Here is a 17,829-nt window from a genome sequence, read left to right on the forward strand (position 1 = left end):
TCAGCAAGGAGCAAGATCTCCACATTGACTCACCCATGGAGCTGGAATTGTGCTGGGAAAGAAGACTAAGTGGAAGTGACTGGAACTTAAAAAATTTTTTTTATTGATTTCAGAGAAAGGGAGAGAAACATCAATGATGAGAGTCATTGATTGGCTGCCTCCTGCACGCCCCCTACTGGGGATCGAGCCTGTAACCTAGGCATGTGCTGTGACTGGGAATCGAACCGTGACCTCCTGGTTCATAGGTTGACACTCAACCGCTGAGCCACACTGGCCAGGCCACTGGAACTCTTTATACCAAAACAGTAAATCAAAAGCAACACTGCATCTTTGGGGAAACTGTGGAGTCTTGTTCCACCTTAAAAGGCTGCCATGGGTGAGTGGCTCCTCAGATACACGCAGAGTGTGAACCCAAGGCTAACCCTGGAATTAGAGCCAACCACCATTTGGGACAATGGCAATGGCCAGTATCAGAGGCCAGCTGCACAGGAATAGTTGTGGAGGAGAGCAGTGAGCCAGAACATTCTCTTTACTTAGGAGGGTCAGCTTTTTTGTTGCAAGTTCTCTTTCCCCTTAACAGAAAGCATCCTTCAAATTACTGCAAAACCAATGGGAGTCATTTACTGCAGACATTTATTTCACATACAGGTTTTCAAGAAGACATCTAAGTGAACATCAATATAAAAACTATGAACATAAAGACACTTGTACTTGAATAAATTCAGACCGAGGCGAAGGCTTGTAGCTACACCAGTCATCGGACACTACTGGCACTGCGACTGCCCCAGCTCCCTCACCGTTGAGTCTTGTCTGTCACTGGGCCCCAGACCTCACAAGACAGGCTTTCTTTACTCAGCTAGCTACCTGCAAATGGCTATCAAGGTGACTCAGGGGTGCCTGCAGGGGAACACTCATGACCTCTTTCTCTACTGAGCAGGCTCCTGGACGGTGCACAGCACCCCTCTGCCTGCAGTGGGAAGTGGCTCAGTGTGGCAGGGACTGCGTGCAGCTGAGAGCCAGCCCAGGGAGCCCGGTCTTACAAACGCTTCCCCACCCACACGTGCCCCACAGCCTCACAGAACATCAGAGCCGGAGCAGTCTTGGCAATCTTCAGCCTCTTCAGATAAGGAGCCGAGGCCCAGAGAGAGGCTATGATCTGTCCAACGACAGTAAGTGGCTGTAACAAGACTAAAACGTGTCTCTTTTCGCTTCTGGTCCAGTGCTCACTCCACCAAGGCAGACGGCCTGAGCTGTGTAAATATATGTGTGAGGTTTTCCTCTTGAAGAATGAGGTTTCCTTCCAGGTGAATAAATGAGGTTGTATGTGTAATAAAGTCAACAGTAAGAACTGGAGGTATCTGTGAGTAACAAGCCCAGCCAGGGAACACAAGCCAGTTTCCCAAGTGCCTTGGGTATGGTGTCAGAAAATAAAGTCTGTTTATTTATACCACTTAAAAACATAGCATTTGAGACAATTTTCAAAGAAAGAAGACAGGATTAAATAAATATAGGTTTTAGGTAGTTGGTTAAGGTGGGTTGTAAATTTTGTTGAGCTTTCCAGCAGCAAGAACAAAAAGGGAAAAAACAGGAAGTTATAAAAATCACAGTGTTTTTTAAAGATAACTTTTTTTTTGTGCTTAGGATTAGAGCTGCTTTCCTGGCACTGAACTCTAAAACAAGCCTTCTCCGGATTGTCATAAAGGCAGTGCTATGTGACAGAAAAAACCTCACTCACGCAGACTTTCATGCTCCAGCTGAGAAAGGATAAAACACAAGGAGTCTTGCTGAATGGTGGGCAGGACCTTCCCTCTCCTCAGGACAGAGACAAACACCATTAATTTATGTCTCAGCAGCCCACCTGCAATCAGGAGTATCAGTGGGGGAACCCAAACTCCACCTGAGCTTGATCCCAGATCTGAGACTAAAGCAGAATCAGTCTGTCCCACTGGAGACGGGCTGGGTATGAGCCTCTCTGCCACTAGGGAAGTCTGAGATGGGTAAAGAACATGGTTTTATTAAGTTAGGAAAACTCCTTTGCAAGTGAAGGTGGTTTTCTCATGACTGAGTCACTGACCTTTATAACTTGCCTGTAACTGGCATTACCTTTTGCTGCAATACTTCCTCTACCATATTTCAAGTTCACTGAGTACAGGCATCATGCCTCTGTTTTCGTTTTCATATCCTTCACTGTGCCTAGAACCTGGTGTTAACACAAAATGGTGCTTAACAAATATTTATGAATAAATCACCTTTCCTGAATCATATGTCAGTTGATATAATTATCAATCCTGTGTATGTATTACTAAGTGGTGACTTCTATTAATGTGCACCTTCTCTAGAACTGGGGTTCCAGAATGTCTACATGATACAAGCACACGCCCACTGGCACTAACACATCTTACTGCGCTAGGCACTCTACCAACATGAAGCTGCACTTACCATTAAAAGTCTATGATTCAGACAACACATACACCTGGAACCAATATAATGTATGTCAACTAGAATTGAAAAATAAAAATGATTAATAAAAGAGAAAAAAAATCAAACAGAGGAAATGAATCTATTCAGATGTGAACAAGCATAACATTTCCAAAATATAAATGAACATTTATCAATGTTTACCTGAGTCACCTGCCTTCCAGCAGGTTGCACCCTATGCAGGCACCGGAACTGCCTACCCTTCTTGGTACTCTGCTGAACAAGTTTCAACAGGTTCAAACACAAAGGAAAAATGTTATCTCCAGATGTGTTCAAATAAGAGAGCATATGGCAAAGGAGAGATCAGATTAGAAGAGTCTATCCACAGCCCTGACTCTGGTTATCTTTCCACCAAACTATGACTTCTCCCTCCCAAAGCAAGCAGCCTTGGATCACCAAATTCCTGGGTTTCATCTAACTTCCAGAAATGAATGAACTGCCCATCCATCTGAACCTTTCATTCACTATTTATTAGGCTAGTGCTAGGGGATTATCAAAAAGATTTTTCAGAAAAACAGGTAAATGAATAAAACACTAACATGTTCTGGATTGGTAGTTTCTGCAAATATTTCTGCTTTTACTCAATGATCTATAGAATTGTATAAATTACTCAGGGTTCTACAGTGAGGGTCATGACCCTATAAATAGAGTCCAGAAGCCTCAGGAAAGAGAGTATTTGACAAACAGCCCTGGAGGTACTGGTCTGGATGGAAGTGGCTATCTGATCTAAAGCAGGCCTGAGGAGTCTGACTGGTTTTAGAAATATTACTTCTTTCTACCCCCTTAACATTTTATAAAACTATGATTATATAATATTACACTAAAGTGTGGGGTTGGGAGGCATAAATACGCTGACACACATTATGCTCTAGGTAAGAACTGGAGAGGTTACAGGGGAGAACTAGATTGTGTCTGAAATCCTACTTTACTTCAATGAGACACCATGAGCATGCAGCTTAGTCAATCCAAAGCGGATGTGATAGCTCAGAAGAGCTGGACAAGAGCACCCGGAACATGAAGAGGTAAGTGTAGGATGTATGGGAAACGATAACAGGAACTGGATTCTTATAGGCCGGAAAGCAGCAACCAGGGGGACTCAGTCTTCAGGGACAGAAAAGGTTGGTACACAGAGGATTATGGGCGATTAGTTGCTTCTCATCTCTATGGAAGGCAAGACATTGCTAACATGACTTCAGGGGCAACACAGGGATTCTACCCTAGCTATTCAGATCAACTTCTTGACACAAAAAAGGTACACTGTAACAGACTTCTGATGGAAGTTATAACATCTTCAGCCTCCTTTGTGACTATCTTCAATACCAAAACAGATTTGCTGTAGGACTCCTGAAAGTTCTATCCAAACATGAAACTCTGTGGGCAAGCTGCATCCAGGATCTCATGTGGTAGATAACGAAAAAAATCTTTCAGCGATTTTCATGTCCTTGAAAACAACTCTCACCTACATGGAAGGATCTCGAATGTTGCTGGACACAGCAATCCCAGAGCAGTAGTCTTGACATACAAGAGCTCCCTTCAGAACTCAGATTATGTCTCCCTTTATTAAAGGAGAAGCTGAGACAAAGGGAAGGAGAGGGATGGGCTGTCGAGTTAGGGGCAGAGGTGAGAAGAGGATCCAAGTCTTTAGTTTATTTGTATTCTCAAGCTTATCTTCGGAATTACACTGTACAGCTAAGACAATCTCCCAAGAGTGAGATCAGGGTAGGACAGCTAAAGGGACATTGAGACAGAGATCGTCATCAAAAAGTCTTCCTGAAGTCCTCAGTTCTCCCCTTATGTGGGTTCTCTGGGGAATACATGGATGGATGATGCGGCAGGAGCTTTTCTCTCACATGGACCTCCCGATGTTTGGTCAGAAAAGAACTCTTACTGAAATGTTTGCCACAGTGGGCACACCCATAGGGCTTCTCTCCAGTGTGCATTCTCCGATGTTCTCGAAATCGTGTACCATTACTGAAACTCTTCTCACAATCCATGCATTTGTAGGGATTCTCACCAGTGTGGACCCTGCGGTGGGCACTGAAATGAGAACTGTTGGTGAAGCTTTTCCCACACTCTCCACACTGATAGGGTTTCTCGCCTGTGTGGGTTCGCTGATGTATGATGAGACTCGAGCTCTGACTAAAGCACTTCCCACACTCACCACAGCTGTAGGGCTTCTCCCCTGTGTGGATTCTCTGGTGGGCACCAAAGTTTGAGGAGTCATTAAAGCTTTTCCCACAGTCGAGACATTTAAAAGGTTTTTCTCCTGTGTGGATTCTTTGGTGTCTGATGAGGCTCCTGCTTCTACCAAAGCACTTCCCACAGACACTACACTTATAAGAATTTTCCTTTTGGTGGGTCATCCGGCTCAGAAGACGGGCACTCCTTCCAAAGCTTTCTCCGTACTTGAGAAGTCTATAGGGTCTCTTCCCCATGAAAGGCCTCTGATGCACTACAGCTTTCCCTAAATCTCTAGGCTGAGACATCAGCTTTCCCTGTCTAATTCCTTGACAGTTTTCCCATTGTCTTCCTGAGATGCATTCCTTTTTATGATATTTACCTGGATCAGTATTCTGGGAAACAACTCTTTTAGACTTCTCTATTAATGCCCTGTGCTGCTCCATGTCCTTATATATTACCTGTGTTGCATTCTCCTTGATACTACCTCCAATTTTGAAATCTGAAAAAGAGACAATAAAAATTTCAGGGCAGTCCTGTATTAACACAGACATAGCCTTCCATGCTTTATCTGTTAGAATCCCCGTACACTTCACTGGCCTCAGGTCCTGTTACTCTTCCCTTATTCATTATGCCTTATTTTCATTCAGTTCCAAAAGCAGCCAATTACACCTAGTTCAAAGGAGGCCTTTGGAAATGAAATGCCATCTGAGTTGCATAGTTCCTCATCCATATCCTGATTAACAAGGCTTATCTCCCCGAAGTTCTCCTCTAACTCAACCATCTTTCAAAATTTCATTTCTATCCTAAAATATACTACATTAGTGTATAGAGTAGATGCTAGTGATCAAGTCCAACTTTCTCAATGGACTTTTAGATTCATCAATATCTAATTATATCCTACACAAGAGTACTTCTTTCTTCTCCTTGAATGTTCCCATCACTTTGTTTTTCTGGCTGTCTCACACACAGACTACACTAATTCAATCTTAGTTCTCGCTGTTCCCCAAACTAGAACGTTCTCACTTTTTCATCTATAGCCCATATTCACTACAAGGTACATCCTGGATCACAGCTTTTCCAAGAAGTTCCCTGGATAGAGAACATAAAATAATGAAGAGATACAGGCTTTGGAATCAGACAGCTCTAGTTCTGACTCCATCCTGGTCACTTAATTATGTGGTTTTGTATTAACTTTTTACTATGAAAAATTCAAACGTATAGAAAGGTAGAGAATCGTATTACACTGAACTTCCATGAAACACTCACCAGCTTTAACAATGATCTCTCATTGCCAATCTTGTTTCATCTCTATTCCTACATACTCCCTATGCCCTCTATCCAGATTATTTTGAAGCAAATTCCAGATATTGTATTATTTCATTCATAAATATTTCACAAGCTGTATAACTTAGGCCCAATCCAGGCTTGGTTATCAAACCCTTGTTCATAAGCATTTTACTATACTGCCTTGTTTCTACGTTACTTTCCTTCCACATATTGAGTTGAAACTGCTAATATCCCTCCATCCCAAGTGGGAAAGCTGTGGCATGGGCTATGGGGCGGAGGCAGCCATCAATCATTCCATGAACTTAAGTAAAAAGCCCTGACAATGCCATTGTTCATTTAGCAGTTCTTTTGAAGCATTCTGATTGGGTCTAATGCTGCTCTGGGATCTGGAGGAAGTCACAGCCTGGTAGTTCGTTCAGACAGAGCCTGATAATTTGATGACAAATTATCAATAAGGAGTTTAACTTAAAAGAAAGGGTCACAAGAGATGGTACCACAGAGCTTTGTTTCCACAGTTATCAAAACCAGGGTTATGTAGGACTTAACAATTTCAGCCACCATAGTACAATTTCCAACATAATACTACCAGAGAGCATGAGTATGAATTTCCTCCCTCTCTAATGTTTATTTTGAATGAGCACAGTTTTGGAAGGGAAATAATAACTGGTAAGGACAGAAAGGTTAAGAGCTCAGATTAAGGATAGCTGTGGAATGTTAATACAAAGCTGATACAGAAAACTGGCTTCGAGACCTTTACAGCAGTCTAGGCAACAGACACAAAGACTGAACTAGGGTATGGGCTACAGGAACTAAAGCGGGGAAGATAAGGGTTCTACGTCAGCTGAAAAAAAGTGTTACTGCCTGAATGTAAATAATGGGAGAGAAAGCATCAAAAATATCTCTGAAGTTTTAAGTCTGGATGACATGTACGAGGACACAGGGAAGAGCTATGGTGTGGGAAGGAAGATGGTGATTTTACTTTTGAAAATTTTAAGTCTGATGAGATGCTCATGAGGGTTTCCAGCAGTCAGTGGGAAATAAGCAGGTGGAGCTGAGAAGCAGGATAAAGCCTCTCTCATTTGGTCTCTGCCTGTCCTCATGCACATCACACAACACTGAAATGTTTCTGTCTTGGGTTTCCTGACACACTTCCTTCATCTGAGTATTTTCTCATGTGTAATTCCAAATTTTTTCCCCCATAGTATTTTCAGGACACACAAATACTGCTTGACCCATACAGAAAAAACTGAGGCCAAAATCCCCAAAACCGAATCACTAGAATGTAAGTTCCTTCCTTGAAAAGAAGCACTACAAGCAGAGACTTCTTTTTACTCACCGCTATATCCCCCATTCCTCAAACAGCACAGGAAATATTTGTTTAATGAATAAATACTCCTGAATGACATGCCAGATCTACTAATTTTTCAGTAAGTCATACTTACTCTCTTTTAGACCACAACCCCTTGATGATCCTTACCACTTGGGCTTTGCAGTAGACCTGAAGGTCCCTGGAATTCTGACTCTTGCACAATTTCCTCATCACTCATTCTCTCGCTGTCAGAATCTTCTACTATTGTCTCTTGTGAGGTCTCCTCAGGTTCCCAGCCTGTAGATTCCTGGGGTTCAATCTCAATATCCTCTCTTTCTTGCCTTGAGGGTGGTGGGACTCCTTCTGGGATGCTGGTGGAGGGGACAGGTGCCCGAGAGTTTATCAGCGCATCCATTTCCTTGTAGAAAGCACAGGACTCTAGCACATGCCCATTTTTCACTTTACGGTAGCTCTTCTGAAGGCTTTTGAACTTGGTCCTACACTGTTCTGGTGTCCGGAGGAACCCACACTCCCGCAGTTGTTCAGCCACAGCCCCATACAATTTGCTCTTTCTATGGCAGGACTGAAGTGCTTCATAAAACCGAGTCTCATGGAGGATATTAAGAAAAGTCTTAGTCTCCTCGTAGCCCCAGTGTACACCTGCCATTCAAGGATAAAGTTCAAAGATATAAGAAAAGGAGTCTGTAGCCTCTATACGATATTACAAAACAGAAGTAAAAGAAAACAAATCCCATTCACAGGAGCAACAGGAACTATGATATGCCTGGGGTAAGCTATGAGGTCTATATAAAATTAGGTCTATATAAAAAATCTGTAATATTTTAAGCCATAAAAAACTAGAAAAAATGAAAAAAATACTATTTCTGGTTGGGAAGGCTCAAGTTGCATAGATATTGACTCTCAGATGCATCTATAAAGTAAAAATTCCAACAGGATTTTTAACTGATATCGATCAACTAATCTGTTTACTTGATAGAGTGAAAATGCAGTCTCCCAATCTGATACTGATTACTAAGGATTCAGCTGTCTCTTCAAGCTCAGAATAATGGACTGTGACACCCAGTAGGGACTTTCTCCCAGAGTTCCCATCATTTTTTAACCTGTCTTCCTTGATGAGAACTATGTCCAGTAATTTCTGATGTCACTGAGTCTTCTATTTTGAGATGAAATATTCTGCAAGACAAGCAGATATCCTGCTTTTGTAGCAGTCAATAAAATTTTCTAGGACATGCTGGAATATAGTGTGTCACACTATGCATTTTGTGTTTTGTAAGTAGGAAAAAGTCATTTCTATCCTAATGTTACTGGGTAGTCTCCTCCAGCCTTCACTGGATTCCCAGTTTGAGACCGCTCCAAGATCCCCACCCTCCTGTCTATGGATTTCCAGACTAGTGAATACCTGAGCATGCATCCTCCCATCTTCTTCCTGAGAGCTTTTTCTTTTGAACAGGTATAGTCATGCATACAGTCCCAGCTCTCCTGCCTGATTTAGTTTTCCCTTCTAAGGGCTTACCATTTTATAAGATGGAGTAGAGAAACATTACTAGTAAGTGATACCAGGCAGTATTTTACTGCATGTGAACATTTGCAGAATGCCTTCATGTACGTCATCTCACTTAACTAACAACAATCCTGGCATTCTCAGTCATTCTTGACAGATGAGAGAACTGAAGCTCAAAGTATTTACATGATGTGTCTACTCTCACAGTTATTAACTGGCAGTTTAGTCCTACGTGTCTCAGCCCCCACATTACACCAGCTTTCTTTTCTATGGTGTATGGTATATCTTCTTCTGTCCTTTTAATTTCAATGTCTCTGTGTTACTGTACTTAAGATGTATCTATTGTAAACAATATATAGTCGTTTTTTAAATGTGCGACAGTCTTTTATGTTTGTAATTAAAGGTATATTTGGGTTTACAGCTACCTTTTCTCTCCTTTCTTCTTTTAGAATTTCATTTTTTACTCATTTCTTTTAGTTACATACTCTTTCACTGGTTATTCTAGGTAGTATAATAATGTATCTTTGACTTACTATAATCTAACACACTTATCTGCTTTATTCCAAGTCGCAGATAACGTTAGATCCATAGAGACCTCTGATTCCATTTCTCTTCCTTCCACAGGCCCCAAGTACTCAAAAGCCATGCTGTGCTCTAACCTCAAAAAGAACCCTCCATGGCCACTCAGGGCTGTACTCAGACTGCACAGGGCAGCAACATACGCCTGAGAAAACTGTTAGGTGGCCAGGCATAGAGATTGGAGGCAAGGTGTGCATGACAGCACTCCCCAGGCCTGCTCACTTCTGGACTACTCGTTTTTCCACAAGACACATCATCCATTTTCAAACCAAACAAAAAGTACAATTCTTACCACTCAGGTTCTGAAACAAGACAGGGGTACCACGAATCTCAGACTTCCGGACAAATTTGATGCCTGTTTCCTCACCATCAGATTCTCCTATGGCTTCTGCCTCCTCCATCAGACTGACCTGGTCTTTAGCACTGACACCAATCCTCTTTAGTCTAGGGAGAGACACAGTCTCCTTTGGCTTGTCAGTGGATGGCACATGAGCTGAAGGGTTCAATAACACGTCCATGTCCTCAAAGAAGGCACAGGGCTCGAGCATGTGGCCGTTTCTCACTTTTCGGTAGCTCTTCTGGAGACTCTTGAACTTGGTCCGACACTGCTCCGGGGTTCGGAGAAAGCCACACTCTCGCAGCCATTCAGCTACAGCGCCGTACACCTGGCTATTTCGGGGGCAAGCCTGAAGTGTTTCATAAAAGCGAGACTCTTTGAGAATTGTGAGAAAAGTCTTTGTTTCCTCATAGCTCCAATGCACGCCTGCTATCTTTTCATCTTCTAAGCCCCATTTAGAAGACTGTTGCTGCTCTTTCCGCATCTTCCCTGTATTCCTTGTAGGAATCTGAAGAGCCTGAACTGACTTTTCCTTGATGTAGCTGCTTCGCAGAATATTCCTTTTATTAGAAGAATGTAGACCTATGGTCCACGGCTCCTTTCTTTGCTCCACCTGGGCTCTCTTGTTAGTAGATACTGCACTTCCTACAGTGAGAGAAACACACTTCATACTAGACGGAGAGGCCATTCATTCATCACTGCATGCCCACCTCCTGTGGGCCATGCTCTCCTGGACCACTATTTACACCTGTCCTTCAAAGGTCTTGTCCAGTCACCTCTCTTCTAGGGTCCTCCTCCACCAGGACAGTGCACACCATAGTTACTGTTACATGAGTTCTCTAGCACAATCATCTACTAACTTACACTATTTTACTTCCCATGTATGTACCACTTATTTCCCCAGCTGGTTCTTAAAGGAAAACCTTTAAGGGTAAGAAACATATTTTATTACCTTTGATTCCCTCATGGTATTTAACGCTGAGCTAGGTGCAGAGTATGCTCCTCAGCAGCATTTGGTACTTATAAAGTGTGCTTGTATCCGTTCCCCACATCTCCCCACGCCAACACACATACATACGCGCTGGGCTATGAGAGATGAGAAGTAAGATTCCTGGACACCTCAGGCAATCTAACTAGGAAAGCGACGTAAGACTAGGGAAGCCAACAGAGAGTATGCCACCTTACAGAGAGCACCCTGTCTTAAACGTGCATCCTAGCCCCACCACTGACTTTCCTTTGTTGATCATGGAAGTTTCTTAATCTCTCTGAGCCTCAGTTTCCTAGGAAGTAGTATCGCCTATTCAAAGAGGTACTGGGGATACTAAGTAAATGACCATATGCAACATGCCCAATGCCCAGTAAGTTTGTAATAAAATTTAGTTTTCTTCTCTAGGAAACTCACAAAGAGGCTTCACAAATTCTCCTAGAGAAGCAGCATCTAATCAGACCCCTCCTGAAAGAACCCTGGAGATGGAGGGCTGTCTCTATTTTTATGTGAGAGAAGTAAGTATAGAGACAACGAAGCTCAGTATCTATAAGAAGGACTAGGCTGGCAACGTAACTGCATGAGGTGGCAGTTTAGCATGAGCTCCCTTATTCTGTGGGTCTCCAGTGCCTTATATTTGGTTTTTCAAGAGATACTGGATATTCAGAATTAAAAACTAAATTTAAACTCTGTGCAAGGCCAAAATATGTGTATAGGCTAGAAAATGAGCCATCAGTTTATGATCTATGATAAAAAATTGGGGCAGGGGTCTTTGGGCCTGGGCATTTATAATTATATGTGAAGATGCTGGGCTGAATCTGTATTAAAGTATGGTCCCTATCCCACTCCTGGAGGGTTTACTAAGGACTAATTCAGCATTTACTAGGTCTGGATGCTATGATCCAAGACAACACTAGGAAACACCCATCATGCCTACAATCGGGTAGATGGCTGGGATGCCTGTGGCTCTGGGAAGAGTGCTTTGTTACGGGGGTGTCATCAGCTGGTCTGAAGTTGGTAATTTTTAAAAACTGCTTTCTATATAAAGAACTGTTGGTTTATCTCATTCATTGTTTGACATGTCCCATTTTAAAATCTCTATACTTTTAGTTTCTATCTGTAGCATTGTCCAATAGAACTTTCTGTGATGATGGAAATATAACTGTGCTGTCCAGTACAGCTACCGAATTCCTTACAGGGGGTCACTGCCACTGAGGAACTGAATTTTTAACTTTAACTTTAGTTTTATAAATTTAAATAGCTGCATGTGCTAGTGGCTACCCTATTAGCACAGAGTATCTATAGTGTATATTAGTGCATGGTTTAGGCCTATAATTTTAATTATAAGTAGTCTTTGACTTGTAGCTTGCACATGAATGAATCACATCCAGCCCTACTGCTAAAGCAGAGTTTGCTTATAAAGTGATGCTTCAGTGCTGTGGGCCTGAGAATTTGTGCTATTTAAATAATTCACAATATGCTATTGAGGTTATTGTATTAAAATTATTTCTTTTCCATTTATAAGATTTATATCCACCCAACAAATATTTTGCTGGGCACCCACCCATGTGTCAGGCCCTGTGAAAACTGTTGGGTTTACTAGTTAAATAAAAACAAATCCCAAAGAGACCTTGTGACTTTATGGAGTTTTTAGTCTAGTGGATGTACGTTTACATTTAAATAATATGACAGTCATGTATAACACCTCTCCAATGTTTTAATCACTAAGTTATAAATATATATGATTATATATATATATAATCACTAAGTTATAAATATATAAATTTTAAAATGGAACAAAGGGATAAGTAAAGCAATAGAACATGGATAAGTGATTACTACTAGGTCTGGTAAGCTAGACTGTAAGCTAGACATGAAAGTCCTTTAAGGTTAACATTTACAACTATTTTATCATCAGTAGAATGAATATGTTACAAATCCCCAAATCTTTTATCTGAAAAGGGAAAGAGTCCTTACCCAGGGAGACCATGTTCCCAGCACTCTCCTCCCTAATATCCCGGGAGAGGTCTCTGTGAGCAGGAATCTGACGCACACTGTTCTTGTAGGAAAAACCTCTTGCGATGTGGACGTCTTTCACTGGTCCCTGTAACAACACTAACAGTAATGACTATCAAGATAACTGCGTGGGTCTTCGAAGGATGAACAACATTGAATGAAGAACTAAAATCAATGAGCCAAGTGTATATTATGGGCCAAATGAAGCAGAAGATTCTAGAATCATAAGGCAGATGATCCATCAAAGTGTCCCATTACTCGGAAAAAGGTCCAATCTTTTCTGAAAAAGGAACAAGGGGGAAAAGGTCTCTTGGTTGGAATACACAAATTTGAGGACAGTGAAGGCCCAGGAAATCACTGTGATTGAACACCCTAGAAAGGAGGGCCAGAGAAAACAATACAACTTACCTGAGACCCGACAGAAAGTTTCGTGGTTGCTACTTCCTGATCTATGGTGTTCCATTCTTCAGCAGGGATGGGAACCCAGGAGGAAGGCCGAGCTGTAGAAGAAAGAAATGATTAGTATTCTGTGCTCTGGTACTTTAAGTCATGCTGCTTCTCTTAAGAAATGAGCACGTTAAAAAAAGCAACAAATACAAACTGATTATTTTCTCCACAAGTTGAGAACTTTGCCTGAAACCACAGTAATCTAAAGCAGGACTCACAAATGCCAATGCTTGTAGGGAACAAGCAGACAGAGCACATCACAAAAGGGGCCAGGCCAGGTGTGTGGGGAACAAGAGAGCATGTGCCCCATTGAATAGGTACAGCAATGCTCAGCCCCAGCTGACGCTTCTTTGTGAGTCTATGGCCCTGGTATAGCAAAGCTTCAAATGTTTTTCAAAAGAAGCCAGAAATCTCGACTTTTGTGTAAAATGTCAAAAGTCTTGAATCTTGAGAACTAAAAACAAACAAACAAAACCCCCAAACCAAAAACCCTTTGTAGGTCTGACTTGGCACGTGAGTGACCGGTTTGCAAACTCTAGTGTACATGACTCCCCTTCAGTATGCTAAAGAAGTTACATGGTCCTGGACACTAGAGGCAATACATCCCTCAAAAGACGGAATGAAGGTATACAAACTTATATGCAGCAAGTCTGTGGTCTAACTTCTACTTAGAACTGACTATCCAGGTAAAACTTCCAGAATAAATATTACTGTGACCAAGAATTCAAAAGCTTGCTCCACTACCTTCTACAGAAGCAAATTGAATCACTGCCTTGGAAACTTATTATTCCCTTAGGCACACATGGCTGACATCACAGGTCTTCTTTTAGAATGAATTGACCTTTCTGAGATATCGATCCCTCACATTTTCTGTCCTCCACACCCCTGGTAAGTACCGCAATAGAACAAACTTTCCACTTTAGAAATTTCTTATCACTCTGGGACAGCAAAATCCAGAAACACCATGAATTTACTGGACTAAGCTTAGCTAAAGTAACTGGGAGCATTTAATCCACGTGACAAGGGAACTTAGATACTGATGAACACACACTAGAAAATTCAGAAACCATTAACATTTGCAATGCATTCTATCATAACATGAATTTCAGGAGGGATAAGAAGGTGGGGTATGTAGTGGTGCATCTTGTCTCTTGGTGAGGGGTGTGTAAGTCAGACAGATTTAAAGTTTAAAAATAATCGTGCTATTATGGGAGAAAGGAAACTCACATTACATTGAGTGAGCACTATTATGCACTGGCCCTGTTACACTGTCTCATTTAACCTACATCAATAATCTTCCATTTTCCTTTCACAAATAACAGAATGGAGCTTGAGAAGTTAAGTTACCTGACAACAGATAAAGAATGGCAGAGCTAGGCTCTAAACCCAGGCTGTCTGACTCTGAAGCCTAATCACGTCACTTCTGTGCATTAGTGCTCCTGTTATATTACTTGCCCAAGATCGGACAGAGAGGGGCAGAGACAGGATGTAAGCCCAAGTCTTTTTATGGTAGGTTCAGTGATTCTGCTGTTTAAGCCTGACACCATACTGCCAGGGATGGAGAGGCCACTGTGGACTCGAAAGGACAGGATGCTTATTTCCTTGTATCTGACTTGATTTGTGAATGTCTAGGGCAGCTGTGAACATCAGTGGCCCCTTCTCCATGAAGTCTTATGTTTATCCCTGTCATATGCCAATTCCTTGATGCCTGACTTGTGAGTCAATTTTTGAAAATAAGTGTCTCATTTACCTTTCCAAACAGTTTTCCAAGTTGTTTGTGGTCAGCCAAGAACACATCCACATATACAAATGGCAGGACTAAAAACCACAAGCTGATTACAGAACAGAGATTCTTAAGTAACACTACACAAGACCTTAAGGCCAGCCTGGGCAATCTAAGTGTTCCTAGGTTCAATCTTTAAGATCCCTTTTACTTATGCTGCACATATTCCCAACTCTTGAAGCTAATAAAGTCTTTCTCCTCAAAATTCAATTTATTCTCAAACATGTATTAAAGGGACACTACTCTGAGCAAGTCACAGTGTTAGGGCTACAAAATAAATCTGCCACGGTCTGCACTGGGCATCTTCTGAGTTCTTACCATTCTTGGGTAGAGGCTGATGCTCTCTCTTTGGGGTCAGCTGCTCCTGGTGTCCTGAGTGCAGGCTTCCAGCTTCTTCCCGGGACATCACTCTGGGTTGGGTCTCCGGCAGAAAATCTGCCACATCCCACACTGTTGCAAGGGGGGCTTGCTTCTCTGAGTGCACAGGGCTGCAAACCTGGGAAATAAAGCCAAAGCCTTAATGGAAAAAGGGAGAAAAAGATAGCAAAGAAGGAGAGATGTGAGAAGGAATGAAAACAGTAGTCCATCCCCAGTGGAGTCTCTAAGAGCACTGGGTTAACAGTACTGTCCACAGGTCTGGACGTAAGGGAACGGAGAGTGCTCTTTATTAATATACAGAGGGGGAAATCTGTCAGGCGTGAAGTACAGAGCCTTCTCGTTATTAGGATAGAGGTCATGTGAGTCCTCACACCTACTAGCCTCACAGAGAAGTGTTATGAGAACACAAACTCACTAGTGAAATGAAAACATAAGCTTGATCTCCACATCTAGTGTCTATCCTTGACAGACACGGAAGCAGGCTGGTAGTCAGATCTTTACACAAATGCAAATCCTGTGCAAGGCGAAACTGCACATCTTGCAAATTGTGCAGGATTTCATGAGGTTAATGGAGGGCTGCTGAAAAACCTGCCAGAGGACCATGTAAAGCCAGTGGCAAATGAAGGCCTGGCAGTGAGGCTGGAGAAGGCCGAGGGGATGATGGCGCTGAGGTCACTTGAGAAGACATGGGTTGGGGCGGTGAAGGATTACAGGGCCCTGGGGTAACTGCAGAAGTCCCCAACAGCCCTCTTTAGGATCAAGCTGCAAAAGTCAAACCCTGTGAAGCATAAATTCTCCCATAGAACTTTTTGGAGAGACATGAATGCCAAAGGCTTGAAACAAATACTTAGATGAATACTGTTTAGGTTCATTTGCAATATACTATTTCCACCAACGCTTTTGGTTCTACTTGACATTTAGGTGGGTTCACTTGGAAGGTCTTCCATTAGGACCACTATCCTCCATAAGGGGCACCTCCTGCAACACACGCCTGCCTTACCCACCCTTCTTTCTAAACACCCAAACCTGGAAAATGCTCTCACCTGCTGCCTTAGTCTCCCAGCCTCTTTCTCCAAGTGTATCACCAGGGCCACCGCCTCCTCGCCACTCTCCGGGCACTGCTTCTGCGCCCGCGCCTGAATCCTCTCGGGTAAAATGGTGAGAAACTGCTCCACGACCAGCAGCTCCAGGATCTGCTCCTTGGAGCGCGTTTCTGGCTTCAGCCACCGGCAGCAAAGTTCCCAGAGTTGACTGAACGCCTCGTGGGGCCCCCGCACATCCTCATAGCAGAGCTGCCTGAAGCGCTGGCGAAAGGTCTCGGATCCAGAGCCCGCCGGCCCTTCCTGAACCGGCTCCGACGCCCACCCGGGGTCCGGCTCCGCTTTCATTACCAGGCAGCCCCCGGCCTCCAGCGGAGGGTCCACCTGAGGGTCCATCCTCCAGCCAGGGGCGGCCTCACGCCCAGTCAAAGCGCTCACCCAGCCAACCCCCCGGGGCGACCTGCTTCACGGAAGCGGGGCAGGCGGGGAGGGGGCCGGGGCGGCGGGGAGGGGGCCGGGGCGGCGGGGAGGGAAGCCGGCGGTGTCAGCAGAGCAGGGCTCCAGGCTGATGGGTCGAATCGACCCCAGGCCCTCGAATCGGGAAACGTGCCCCCGAGTCCCCGAGCGGGGCCTCCCGTCCGACCGAGACGCCCCGCGGCGGCCGGGCGGTGCCGGGCGCGTTTCTGCCCGGCCGCGAGCGACTCGGCGAGGCCGGAGGTCCCGGGGCCGCGGGCGGCGCGCACCGCCAGGCCCAGGGGGTGTGCCCGCTTCCCAGGGCCGGGCCCGCGGAGGAGGAGGCCCCAGTGGGAGGCGCCGGGTGTGCGGGCCCCGCCGGCCCCGGGTTCGGGGTTCGAGCGGGCGGCGCGCTCAGGCCGCCGCGGGGTCGGTGCTGGCCGGCGGGGTCCGGGGCCAGAGCGGGGCCTCCCGCGCCCCAGCGGCCGCTCGTCCTCAGGAACCTCCGCAGCCGGGCCCAGCCGGAGGCGGTTCCGCCCCTGCGGGGAGAGCGGCGCGGGGCCCAGCCGGGCTCTGGGGGGCGGCTGGCGGCTCCTCGCGCGCAGCCCCCGCTCCGCCGGCGCCCTGCGCGGGGGGCTCTGGGAGGCGCGCCACGCATGCGCCGCCGCCGCCTCGCGCGGCGGGCCGGGGTTCGCACTCTCGCGGCGAGGGGCTGAGGTGGGCGCGGGCTGCGCGGCGGTCTCGCGAGAGCGCGCGGCGCGGAGTCGCCGCCCGGCTGTGGGAGCGCGGAGGGGAGCCCGGCGGGTCGCGGGCGGGGGGCGCCGCGGGGCCTGGTGGGCGGCGGGCAGGGCCTGGGGTCTCCCCGCCGCCCGGCCGTCTGGGCGCCCCTCCGGGGAGTTCTTTCCAAGCGGCGAAGTTCTTTCCGCGCGGCGGGGCGGGCGGGGCCCCGCTACTCCCCGTCTCGGTCGCGCGCGGGCCCCCTCGGCGGCCGCCCTGGGCCCGCCCCGCGCCCCCCGCGACCGGCGCCTCTCCTC

General features: G+C 45.2%; 1 protein-coding gene across 1 annotated transcript; it reads right to left on the reverse strand.

Annotated features, from left to right (window-relative positions):
- Nucleotides 1-616: 616 nt before the first annotated feature.
- Nucleotides 617-16,808, reverse strand: ZKSCAN2 (zinc finger with KRAB and SCAN domains 2). Its single transcript, XM_016222726.2, has 7 exons — nucleotides 16,346-16,808; nucleotides 15,243-15,420; nucleotides 13,103-13,194; nucleotides 12,656-12,782; nucleotides 9,649-10,338; nucleotides 7,424-7,915; nucleotides 617-5,158 (listed from the first exon to the last, which is right to left on the reverse strand). Exons 1-7 carry the CDS (start codon nucleotides 16,736-16,738, stop codon nucleotides 4,236-4,238), a joined length of 2,895 nt encoding a protein of 964 aa, XP_016078212.2. The 5' UTR covers nucleotides 16,739-16,808; the 3' UTR covers nucleotides 617-4,235.
- Between the last annotated feature and the right edge of the window lie 1,021 nt (nucleotides 16,809-17,829).

Source organism: Miniopterus natalensis, chromosome 3, assembly GCF_054644295.1.
Source record: "Miniopterus natalensis isolate mMinNat1 chromosome 3, mMinNat1.hap1, whole genome shotgun sequence".
Classification (NCBI taxonomy): domain Eukaryota; kingdom Metazoa; phylum Chordata; class Mammalia; order Chiroptera; family Miniopteridae; genus Miniopterus; species Miniopterus natalensis.